This window comes from Elgaria multicarinata, chromosome 10 (genome assembly GCF_023053635.1).
Source record: "Elgaria multicarinata webbii isolate HBS135686 ecotype San Diego chromosome 10, rElgMul1.1.pri, whole genome shotgun sequence".
NCBI lineage: Eukaryota > Metazoa > Chordata > Lepidosauria > Squamata > Anguidae > Elgaria > Elgaria multicarinata.
In genome coordinates this window covers 64,665,795-64,679,019 of record NC_086180.1, presented here as the reverse complement: position 1 = coordinate 64,679,019, position 13,225 = coordinate 64,665,795, and the positions used below count along the sequence as shown (strand labels likewise).

At 41.4% G+C, this 13,225-nt stretch overlaps 1 protein-coding gene across 3 annotated transcripts in view; it reads right to left on the bottom strand.

Moving 5' to 3' along the window:
- The window catches only part of ACSL1 (acyl-CoA synthetase long chain family member 1), a 49,504-nt gene extending 36,504 nt beyond the window's left edge, over positions 1 to 13,000 (bottom strand). The window contains exons 1-2 of one of the 3 annotated variants that reach the window (XM_063135987.1): positions 12,884 to 13,000; positions 1,817 to 2,045 (exon numbers count right to left, since the gene is read on the bottom strand). In XM_063135987.1, the coding sequence (XP_062992057.1) occupies positions 1,817 to 2,011 (195 nt within the window). In that variant the 5' untranslated portion in view covers positions 2,012 to 2,045; positions 12,884 to 13,000. Of the gene's footprint in view, positions 1 to 1,816; positions 2,046 to 12,879 lie in introns of all 3 variants that reach the window. The other 2 variants (XM_063135988.1, XM_063135986.1) reach the window with 2 other exon arrangements.
- Between the last annotated feature and the right edge of the window lie 225 nt (positions 13,001 to 13,225).

Sequence of the window (13,225 nt, the reverse complement as noted above, 5' to 3'; positions counted from 1 at the left end):
CATAGGGTGCTTGATTATAAATGAAAAATTCCTATGTTGTAATTCATACATTTCCTGAGCAATCAGGTCTACAAACTGGTTGCTAAAATTACTGTTTGTAGCTATAGACTTTACACTATCTGTGAACATAAACCACATACCTTTTGCACAGAATTGTATCTATTATGCATATCCCTGTCCTTTCCAACCTGACTGGGAGGGGGTAAAGCCTGGGCAGCACTAGCAGCTTATATACTAAGCACCAACTGGTGCTGGGATTGAAAGGACAGAAAAGGAAAGAGAGAATAAGAAGGAGGTCTCGGTTATCCCAGGGAGTCTCTGTCTTTCCCTGGTTGCCCCTGGGATCCTCTGTGCGTCATATGAATGCACAGGGACGCTCCTGAGCTGATCCCGGGATAACTGCATGGTGTAGACATGGCCTAAGTGTGGTCGCACCATAGATTTGTATGAAGGCAGTATGATACTGGCCGTTTTATTCTCAATTCCTTTTCTTATAATATCTAACATGGAGCTTGCCTTCTTTATAGCTGCTACACAATGGGTTGACATTTTCATCAAGCTGGCCACAACCCTGGCTTCACCTCACCTTCTTCAGGACAAATAAAAGGAAGGACTTCTTCACACAGCGCATAGTTAAATTATGGAATTCATTACCACAAGAAATAGGGATGGTCATAAATTTGGATAGCTTTAAAAGCAGGTTGGATAAATTCCGGGTTCGGTGGGTGGGAAGGCTATCAATGGCTACCACCAAAAGTATAAAAAACAACAATATCCATTTAAAACAACTGTTCTCTGGTCAGTTAAAAACTCAGCATATGCTGTTATATGCCTGGGAGAAGAAAATAAATTTCAGTAGTAATATATAAAGGAACACTATCTCATAGAGGTGGTCACCCATTCACTCCAACTGTCTAGAACTAAAGAGATAATCAGCATTTTAGGTATTTTCAGGTGTCCATTATCCAAGGCAGTAAGCCTTGTGTGCACCAGTTGCTGGGGAACATGGATGGGAAGTTACTGTTGCAGCATGTCCTGCTTTGTTGGTCCCTGGTCGACAGCTGGTTGACCAGTGTGTGAACAGAGTGCTGGACTAGATGGACCCTCAGTCTGATCCAGCATGGCTCTTCTTATGTTCTTATTCAGTTCAGCAGTACTGAACTGAAGCAGGGTGAATGGGTTTATGTTCTATTTGCTGATAAGCATATAATAAAGCACGGCTCACAAGTCCCAGAATCCCACTGAAATGCAGGGAGAGAGATGGCACAACATATTGCTGTGACTAGGCAGGTATTCAGGCTTGCTATACTTGGAGTGCTGAAGCGTCGAAGAAGGGGGAGAGTTGCAATTAACCAATTATTTAGCACCTTAACTATTACTTGAATCTACTTATGCTTTAGAGAAAAAGGTTTCTAACCTACACTTCAAGTCTTAGAAAGCAAGGTATGCCTTGAACCAGGCTTACTCCAACATTTAGCTTCTCTGCCTTGTTTAGCACTCCTTCCCTTTTAATACCTCAAGACCTTGCCAAAACAGTTTGCTACATTCAGATAAGAAAATGACATACTGTGTGTGTGTGTGTTGTAAAGGCAGGAGGAATTAGTTTAGCATAAGGTATGAGCGCCATGTTGGCACTCTACAATCAGTTTCAAAGCAATATCTTAATCCAGTTAATTCTGTTAAAATGTAATTAAAAATTTAATTAAAAAACAAACCCCAACCTATTTCATGAAGTCTAGGCTGTTTCCAAGGTCACCATAGTAGGACACTCTATAGGGGAAGACAGACAAGGAATAGGCACCTAACCATTGCTTACCTCTACTTCCACAGACTGCATTGCTAAATCACATGGTGGCTTCAGAGCTTTAGGTCTTGTGGCATACCAGTAAGTTGTAAGAGCTGCAAAAGCACCGAATCCCATCAGCGTGTTTGTTGGAAGAGTGCGCACGTACTGCCTTACATCATCGAGTTCTGGCATTCGCAGATGCCTAAACAATTCATGAGCTTGCATTGTGATCTCTTGCCCTTGTTCTTTATGCTACAATCTGCTGACAAAAGAGGAAAGTTGTGAAGCCCAACATGGTATGAAAGAAGCCTTTTTCTTCCAGAGAGGAAGACTCACATCTTCCAGTTCTATACCACCATACAAGCTAGAAACACTGACTCTTTCCTTCCCCTGAACTCAGGAGTTATTTTTTAACAAATGTGCTTTTCATGTAAAAAAATTTTTGTCAGACAGCTGTTTCCGGGTGCCACACTTTATGAGACATACTGGCCAAAGTTTGAAAAATATGTTTTATCTGTTTTTGTGCCTTTGGATAGTGTGGAATCTGTTGCAGAGCCAGGTCAGAAGAGAAATAGTCAGCAGAAGTTCCTTTTCCTTCTCTCTCACAAAACACAGGACTAAGTATTGCAAAAGACTCCAAACACTTGCTTTTTAAATAGACTCCAATGCTATTAAATTGGTTCAAATTGGAGCCTGCTTCCTATGCAATCAAATCCAAGAAGTGTACTTTTATACATCACTTAACATATGTGAGAAAGAACACTAAGAGGATACTCTCACACTAGTCCTTTTAAATCCCTGACAGACATAAACATGGTAAAGGAGGAACAGTGGGTTTTTTAAAGATCTCCTCAGCGTCCTACTCAGCTGATGCTTCTCTCCACAGCCAAGGTCTCTCGGGACATTAGTCACATGCTTTTCCTCATAGTTTCTGCCCACTAGGCCAAAGGTAACTAGCAGACACAGTCCATACTTAGCCTTGCGAGAAAAAGGGCCAATGGAAGCAGAGTCTGGAGTCACACCACTGCACAGAGGGTGGCAGGCATGGAAACAAACAATGTTAGCCTCAGAGATTCACAACCATAGTGACATTCATCAATGCCCATCATCAGTTCATTTCTAGCAACAGAGGAAGGCTGACAAAAAGGCTTTTCAAAGGGGAAAAAAGGAAGGTTTCAGCGTGGGGTTTGCAGCAGCTTGTGGAGTTGAGGAACAAGATATTCGGGATGTCGACAGTTTTACCACACTAGGAGGGAGGGGGTGGAGCTGCTCTGAACACAAGTGTAAAAGAGGCAACGCTTATCTGTTTCAAGTCAGGCTGTTAGGTGGTGAGTTCCTCTGCTATATCTTAAGTTCAGGAACACTGGAACTATTTGCATCAAACCCTTTTCTTGCTATAATGTCTTAAGCAGTTACACAGTAAAATGTTCTACAATATAAGGTACCCAAAAATACAGTAACTCAACAGGGCAGGATTTTTAATAGAGTTTAAAGAACTCTGGGCTAAAGATGGGGGAGAATATAATTCAGTTCACATTTTATTGTAAACTTATCTAATTTCTCACTTTCAAACCACTATGCGAATTGAAACTCAATTATCCTTTGAAATTCACACCTCTCTAAATTTTGTAATCGAGTTCTCTAATCAAAAATGCATACAAAATTGTGTATATTAGGGGAAATAACATTAAAATGCATTACATCACAAAACTTGCTTGTAAAAAATGTACATATTGGGCAAAAATGCATGTATCAGTAGAAAAATTCACAAAAATGCTCATGAATATTTCTCTACACTTATCCTATAAATACAACGTTTAATATAATGATATACATACTACATTGGAGGCCTGACTGGCGCCAACATTGATTTCATTTCGACGCCAAGTAAAAACATGGCTTTTTAACAAAGCCTTTGGCACATTGCTTTAACTGCTTTTAAATTATATATTGTTTTAACTTGGATCATGGTTTAACTTGTTTTTAACTGTGTATATTTATTGTTTTATACTGTATGTTTTTATCTGTACGCCGCTCTGAGATCTTAATGATATAGGGCAGGATATAAATGTTTTAAATAAATAAATAAATTACTAGCAATCTCAACAAATTACCTGAGAACTATTCAGCCATACACGACATATATAAATTTAACTTTAAGTTAAATATAAAATAGAATCAAAATATAACACAAAACATCAAATGCTACTTACTCTTCCATTAATAATTTGGGAAGCAATAAAGCAATAATATATATTAATTTCTAGATCAATTACTTTTCCAATATTCAATAAAAGATTTCCAGTGCTCCATAAATTTGGGATTCTTGTGTCTATCATCACTCAAACTACCTCACTAATTTTCAATTTTTGTGCTATTTGCCAGGCTTTAGATCTAGAATTATATGAATCAGAGAAGGGAAAAAATCCTCCCTGTACTTTTTCTCTACAACTTGCATTACTTTATATACCTCTATAATGTCCCTCCTTACCTGCCTTTTTTTCCTAAACCAAATAGCCCCAAACATTGCAACCTTTCCCCATAGGGGAGCTTGCCCAAGCCCTCTGATCATTTTGGTTGCTCTTTTCTGCACTTTGCTGAGCTCTGCAGTATTGCTTTGAGCTGCAAGGACCAAAATTGTATACAGTATTCCAAATACGAATACAACATAGATTTGAATAAATGCATTATGGTGTTGGTAGTTTTGTTTTTGATCCCTTTCCTAATGACTCCCAACACAGAATTTGCTTTTTCTACACATATATACACACACATACTGTTTTATTGAGCTATCTATCAGCTCTCCACCATAACCCCAGGATCCCTTTCTTAGTCAGTGATGGTAGCTCCTTCCTATCTTTCCTCTCTCATCTCACACTATTGCCCCGCTCATGCTCTTCGCTCCTCTAATGCCATGTTTCTCACCTGCCCAAGGGTCTCTACTTCCCTTGCTCGGCTTCATCCATTTTCTACTGCTGCCCCCTTACGCCTGGAACGCTCTTCCAGAACATTTGCGAACTACAAGTTCAATCGCAGCTTTTAAAGCTCAGCTAAAAACTTTTCTTTTTTCTAAAGCTTTTAAAACTTGATTTTGATCTGACTTTTATACTGTTAGTTTTACTCTACCCTGTGCCTGTTTGGTGCATTCTCTTCCCCTTCTTATTGTTTTATTATGATTTTATTAGAATGTAAGCCTATGTGGCAGGGTTTTGCTATTTTATTGTTTTACTCTGTACAGCACCATGTACATTGATGGTGCTATATAAATAATAATAATAATAATAATAAGAAGAAGAAGAAGAAGAAGAAACATTCACCTTAACCTACATTGCATTTGGAAGTATAATCCAATGAAATCAAGTCTTATTTCAAAGTAAATATATTTAAGGTTGAAGATGCCATGGAATTACCAGGATAGCTTCTTATTGCTCATTATTGTCAAGTTTAGGACCCAAAATCCTATAAGATTTAACAGCATCCTTATCGCAAGCCACACAAAACCTGATTTGCCATGGCTAAGCCATTATTCAAAGACTGGGTTCACACAACACGCTAATCCACCTAGTGTGGGCTGTTGCTGAACCATGGGTTATTGTGTTGTCTGAATGCTGCACGTTTTCTACAGGATTTCAGTGTGGCTTATTTATCACCCTTAATGACGCAACAACAAGCAATGGGTTCCCAAGGTGACTCTTCAAGAAAAATAAACCACACATTGAGGAAAACATGTTGAGTTCAGACAACATGATAACCCACCTTGCAGAAAACCTATTGTATTCAGATGTTAATCCACCCTGTGGAAAATACACTGCATTCAGGCAACATAAAAACCCATGGTGTGTTAGTCCATTGTGTGAACCTGGACAAGGAGTTTCTGCATAGAGTGTTTGCAACAACAGTGCTCTCTGGGATTAGGCCAAAAGATAAAGATAAAAGGCAACATGAGGACATGTTTAATTGAACTCCAAGTTGACCATTTACAACTCCTATTTGGAGATGGCCTTGAGTTGCTTTTAGTGAATAGTTAACTATCAGTGTATATGTGTGTGTGTTTCACAGCAAAAACGAAAAGGAATTACAGTCAAAGCCTAGGGAAATAAGACCATATGTTCGCAAGGGGTGTTGGAAGCATATTTGAGTTGTCAGATCCAATAACCAAAATACCCTTATCCAGGCAGCAAACACTTGCAGACTGGGCAGGCCTAACATCTCACTTCTCTTTTCTTAGCTACCCCATTAAGTTAACAATTAATTTGGTCATTACTTACAGACTGAAGTGTTTAGCTTTAGAAAAAGTTCAATGAAGGAGCTCTGTCTGCAGGTTGCTGTCCTTGTCTCTTATACCACACTCATCCAGTTAAATAAATGCCATGCTTCAAGCCAGAAAAAAAGCCTCCTGACACATGCATAAGTAAAATACTGAATGAGCCAAGACTGTGGTCTTTCCAGCTGAACTCAGCTTTGTGGCAGTCAGCCAAGCTGGCTCAATGTAGCCATTCCCAGCTCCTCCTCCTCCTCCTCTACCAAGTACAATAATCTATTTACAGAAGGCAGAATGCTCTGCTATTGTCTGCCAATAGGCAGACATCGTTCGAGGGCAACTGTCAACTTCTTCATTATAGTGCTAGAGCCCAAGAGCCAATAGCTGCTCTCCCTCTAGCTCTGCTGTTTGACTGAGAGGGGGGGGGGATCTACAATGAGCTTTATAATCAGAAACATTGCTCTATTACAGAAGTCAGTTCTACCCCATAAGAGCTACTATGCTTTAGAAACTGTGCTAGTTACCCATTTAAGCTTCCAATACCCCATCTTTGGGGATCAATAATGCTTATGGGTTCTAGCATTAAAGGTAACCTAAAATATTAAATAAAAATATTAAAATGAAGATGAAACATTTGTATATATTTTTATTGAATCCTTTAAAGCTCTTTATGCTTTTTTTATTAATGCAGGTGCTACATTTTAGAAATCTGTTACAAGCTATAGATTTATTAGACTTAATTTTTTTGCCATTACTCCTGTAGAATGCAAGCTGCAAAACTATGACTTATCATTCCAATATTCTGGCAGAAGTCCATTTTCTACTTAATAGAACAATTGGGAAATAGAAAATGAAAGTTATCAGAAACATTGTTTTGACAACATAGATGAATCAGCCAGTGGTACTCTATTTAAGCTAACACTTGAGGAACTTATGCTTGGCAATTCTACTTGCTCAAGTTGGAAAGCTATCAGAGAAGAAGCTGTGTTTAAAAGGGGCTTGGGCCATTGCTAGACCTAAGGTTTATCCCTGGATCGTCCAGGGGTCAAACCTGTTCATCTAGGTGACACACAGGGGATCCAGTGCTCAGGCAGGGGTGAACCCTGGATGATCCCAGGATAAACCTTAGGTCTAGCTGTGGCCATGGTCTACACAAGCATTTTGTACATTTGAAGTTTAGATAACAACGGTGCAGCTCATCTTGGGGCTTTAACACTACAGATCTAAGTGGCAGATCTTTCTGCTTGCATGTTTAGTTCAATAAAGTTGAAATAGGATTGACATGTAAGTGAATTAACCATAGTTAAATATTACCATGTGTAGGTGGCATCTTATCTTTTAAATTACATCATGGTGCCATATTTTAGCAACAGCAAGAGAGTAGGGCCGCTTGCTCTTCTACCCCTGCAACAGTCAGAGCAAGAGCAAACCCTAGCAGCATAGCAAAGCTTCTTTCACAGACTAAATGCTATAATGCAGATACTTCTAAAAAGTAATATCAGTACTCAGTGGCAGAGATTACTGCCCTTGACACCCTCTTGCTTGCTGCACGAACCACTGAGTACCCCTTCCATCTGGTCTGGCTGTCTGCTCTGTAAAATTTCAGAGGGAATGAAATACGCTCTTAAAAAACAGAACAGTAGCTGCAGAAGTAACTGAATGTTCCAGTTGACATAATTATGGAAACCTTAAGTTATGGAGAGTTGTAGAAAGCCAAAATAATTTCTTAAAATGTCTTTGCTGTCTTAAGAAGGTTCATGCTTTCAATATATTCACCCATATTTCACCAGTCAAAAGCCCAATGAAGGGCATTCAGACTAGACTATTGGTGCTTCTGCACCTCTACCTAAATATCTAGCAAAAATATGTGTTTGCAAGGCTTCTCCATCTAACTTCCAGCCAATACTGACATCTGCTTTACTGCTGCTGCTAATTATCCAAGAATAATTCCAACTACGAATTGATTCAAATAGGCTTAGAGCCTATTAGAAGCTGTGCATTCCCAAGAAATATCAAGACTTCTGGGCCAGGATCATTCTGACAAAAATCTGGACATTTTTAATTCCAGGTAAAAATTTCCACACTTGTATTATCTTGTCAAAGAATAGCGTTACAAAAAACATCCCTTAATCTATGAAAAGGATTTGATTTAAAATACCAATACTTCAATACTTAATCAACATTGCTATAATTGTGTTAGGAGACTTTGGTTGTTCCAGTGGACTTTCTTTCTAATTCAGTACTAAGTCATCATATAGCTATAGATACCATCTATGACCAAGCAGAGATCTTAGCTACAAGTTTTCATTCTCCTGAACGCAAGTTTCATCTCTTTTGCAGTTAAAACACCATTAGAAGCACTCTAGACTTCATGTTAAAGCCACATGCACACATTAATTTGCCCTACAGATTCATAACTCAGATCCAGCCTAACACTTGTTTCTTCATATTTAAAAAAAGTTTAACACCAATGTCTAGTATCTTAATAAGGAATTTAAGTGTTGAACAAACAGCACAATCAGTTACTAGCTGTCCACAGCTTCAGAAATCAAGGTAATTAAGCAATAAATTATGTTCTCTGAAAGCAACATCTTAACTGCACCTCATTAGAGGCAAGCAAACATGACTTTCAGAGTATTAATGTCATAACCTTGAGAAATTGGTACTTTGGGAGGCAATTTTACAGCAAAAAAAGAGAAAGAATTGTGACTGAATTGCCTGTCCAAATTATATTCCATTTTTCATAATATTCTACAAGTTGTTTGCAGGTAGATTAAATGATCCCTAAATTACAACTAGCAGTCTTACCTGCTAATTTCTAAGATTAGCAGTGCAGAAAGTTTATTTAGGGAACCTTTCAAAACAGACAATCCCATACCTGCTGTCTTTAAATGATAGTGGGCCTGTTCAGATGACACTCCAGGCTCTGTGGTTAGCAAAACTGTGGTTCTCTGGGGTCAGCACTAACCACAAACCCTGCTCTCGCACACAACACTTTAAGCTACAGTTAGAGCTGCTAACTCTGCTGCAAACAGTCTGACTGTGGTTAGTGAGTGCGCAGGGTTTAGCAAAATGCATTGCACAAGACACCTTAAACCCTGCTGCTTAACTAAAAACTTTAACCAGCCGGGTTTAAGGTGTCTCCTGAACAGGCCCATAGTCAAGCAGCAAATACATAATGAATAACTTTCACGATATATTTTTGTATATATTGAATAGAAGTCGGACAGCAATCCATTTGTGATTTGGTTGTGGACAGATCTTAGTACCTATACTCTACAAAAATGCAACTAGTACAGCCGATGGGCAAGTTCTTAGCTTTCTAGACTATTTTCAGATCAGTTTATTCTAGCTATTCATTTCAGTGTTACTTAGGACTTCAGCCTGTTAAATAACAGTAGGAACAGTTGAGTTTGGGATTCAAGGACATTTTATTCCAATTTACCTTTAGACTCTACTACAAATTCCAAACACACTATTCACACCTATAAATTATTCTTCAACTTAAATGAAAATGGAAAGGGCAAAATACTCTAAGGCCATATTCAGTCAGTCTTGGGGTGGGGTGGGTGGGGGTTGAGAAAGGGTAACTATGGAGTGGAGAGGAATAGGAAAATCACAATGCATGTGTCTCTCACATGACCTGCAACCATGCAATATGCCACAGTTTACTTACCCCTCCCCAATCTGTAGATCTGCGTTGTCCTCCTGCCACTGTTGCTTATCCCAGCAACCATTGTGGTAGGAACTGTGTCACGCTGGCTGCTCCAGCCAAAGCTATGCAACGTTAACCACAGAGTTTGCTCATGCTGGCTAGAGCATCATAAGAAATTGTGGACACACTAGGCAGTCGTCTCTATGTTTGGTCACATTTCCCCCGGAGCACACAGATTTAACCACAAAAGCCCCATTACACATCTCAGTAAGCCACCTTGGGGGCCCTCACCCCCATTGCAGAGAGTGGGTACCTGGAGTAGGCACTTTATCAATCATGGGCAGAGATTTCACTCCCCACACGGCACACTAAACCACCATGGATCACTCTCAAATGTGACCCATGATGGCTTAGAGTTAGTCCAAACCAAGCCTAAAAAGTCTTCACTTTATAGCAAGCAAACAAGTAGGACTTCTGGACCAATAAGGGCAATTCCAAGCCAAGCACCTGATCCCAACAAGGGCTAGCTCTGCATGACTAATATTAATCATACTTTGAAAACATTCTATTAAGGCTAATTTTGCCTTTCTGAAAAAGATAGTATTCCTTTGTTATATCTGCATTTTAGTGTGTACATAAGAGCTACTTGGAATAAGCCTGCAAGAGTTTCATGAAGCTGCTTTCAGAGTATGGTGCACCAACAGTACAACTTGGGAGGAAACACTCAGCCGAAAACATATCCAGTTAAGGTTGTGGTGCTACATAAGTAACATTACATCTGACAGTTCCTCCTGCCTGTGCCCTTCTCTCTTCCCCTTCCACTCCAAACCCTGTGCAAGCTTCTAAAACAGCATACTTCTGAAAACAATGAAAAACATAACAGCTCTGGATCAGACCACAAGCCCATCTAATCCAGCACTCTGTTCCCACAGAAGCCTACAAGCAGGACATGGGCACAAACAATAACACTCTCCCACTTGTATTCCCCAGTAACTGATATTTAAAAAGATATTCCCTCTGATACTGGAGACAATATACAGCCATCATGACTAGTAACAGTTAATAGCCTTATCCTCCATGAATTTGCCTTATTCCCTTTTGAAGTAGTCCACACTGGCAGCTATCACTACATCTTGTGGTAGAAAAATCTACAGTTTTAATTAGGTGCTGTGTGGACTAGTACTTTTATCTGACCTGAATCTCCCTCCATTCAGCTTCATTGGATGATCCCAGGTTCTCCCTATCCATTTTCTCCACATCATAATTTCATACATCTCTACCATGTCCCTCCTTAGCTGGCTTTTTTCGTAAGCAAAAAAGCCCCAACCGTTAATCATAGAGAAGTTACTCAAGCACTCTGATCATTTTGGCTGTCCCAGCCCACCTCTACAATATCGTTTTGGAGGTGTGAGGACCAGAACTGGTTATATCCTTTCTGAGCAAGAACCATCCATTGAAACTACTATTTACTTCCTGATGAAACTTTAATCACTTTGTTGCCCTGCCTCATTCACAGAATTTTATGGGGAGGGTCCAGATGTCACTGCCTATCACTCACAAACCTCCTTTGTTTTCCTACCACTTCTTCTGACTTTTCCTTACTGCAGAAAATCCTTTATAGAGAGAAAAAATGACTGAATAACTGCAGAATGCAGTTGGCTAGGAGCCTTCCATCTGGAAGCATGCCTGTTCTTTAACCAGTTACCTATCCATACGAGGACATTTCTGCTTATTCCATGCTATCACTACAGCAGAGTTTGACCATCAACCCAAACTAACACAAGAAAACTCTAACCCAGATAAGATATCACCATTAATAAACTTGTAAATAGGATTCAACTGCCCTCGATTAGTATACCTTCAACACAAGGGCTGAGTTCAGACGACATGCTAATCAATGGTTGTTTTGCATTCTGTTCCTATTACTCACCCACCCCCAGTTGATTAGTGTGTCATTCGAATTCAGCCAAAGAGTCCTATTTTGATAGATGCAGAGGAAGCAACAGGAGCAACTTTTTTTTACTGCTTTTGCAATAGGAAGAGAGTGTCTAGGGCCTACTCCAGAGGAGGGGTTGTTTCTGGAGCAATTCTACCTTTAGGTACATATATGCAAAAGGATTTCCTCTATTTCTCAGCTGGCCCTCAGCTAAGCAGCAACTCACTTAGGAGGCAGGAAGAAGAACTTCCAAGCAACCATGTCATTACGTATCTATTTCACACAACCTTGTCCTAGCTAGAAAGCAGAGAGTAAGTTCCCTGCGATAAGGAGCCACCCCAAGAGATGGCAACTTTCCTTACAGCACAAATTAGGGGCAGAGCAGTCTGCATTTCAGACTCACCTCCTGCCCCTTTTACGGGCCCAAGTGCAGCCTATCTAAATTTAAGGTGGAAAACTGCAAGTATGTTGGAAATAAAGAAAAATGGATTACACACATAATCCCTGCCCAGAAACCAAATGTCTCAGTGCGCCACAAGCGTGTCTCCAGAAGACACCGAACCACTTCTACCAGCGCTATGAGAAGATCCGACGTCGCACTTTCTCTCCTCTAGATGTGACGAGGCAAGCCTGAAAGGTGAAACCAGCTCCGGGTACCGCTAGAGCCCTGGACCATCCCTCCCCAACGCAGTGCCCTCCAGATGTGTTGGACTACAGCTCCCAGAGTCCCCCTGGTAGGGGGGTTCTGGGAATTGTAGTCCCAACACATCTGGAGAGAAAGCCGCCTAGACAACCCCAAACATCCTCTCCCCCGCCCACCCCAGACCCTATCCCTCCACAGGCTCAGGCGAGCCCGACGGGGCGCGTTGCAAATAAATAACAGTGATAATAACAAGTAATACTAGTGACAGGAATGGAAAATCCCTCCACCCTGCCCAGCGACCGACCTGGAGCCCACTGCGGCGCTTGCAGGACTCTCCAAGCGGCCTATGGCGGGGGGAGGCCCCTGCTCCAACGCTTCGGCTTCCCGACGTGCGGCTCTTTCTCCCTCACGACCCCGCTCCCCCGCCCCTTTTCCGGCTGCAGCCACATAAGCAGCGGCGGCGGCCGGTAGAGCAGGTTGGGCTTATCGGGGCTGCCGCGCCAAGGAAGGAAGGAAGCGCGAGAAGCCGGTGGGAAGCCGCACCCCGCATTCTGCCTTGAGGAATGACAAGCAGCCCGGCTCAGGCTGACTCACTCACCCACCTGCTTTTGCCTCCGTCCGTCCTCCCTGTTAAGCGCCCTCCTCTCTCTCTCTCTCTCTCTCGCTTTATGGCTGTAACCTCGCCGCTTACTACAATACACGCGAATCACTCTGCAGCTGGAGCGGCCGGGCCCGCTCTATTTAAGCCGCTCGCAAACAAACAAAAAAAGGGGGGGGGGAAGAGAAGCCCAAACACTACCACCGCCAGACACAGAGCAGGAGCAGCAGAGTGTGGCGCGGCGCGTCAGGCCCGCCTTTCCTGTAAAGCGCAGGGGCAGGACGGGCATTAGGACCCCGATGAGGCGAGCGAGCCGGCGGCCTCCCTCCGAGCCAATAGGACAGTG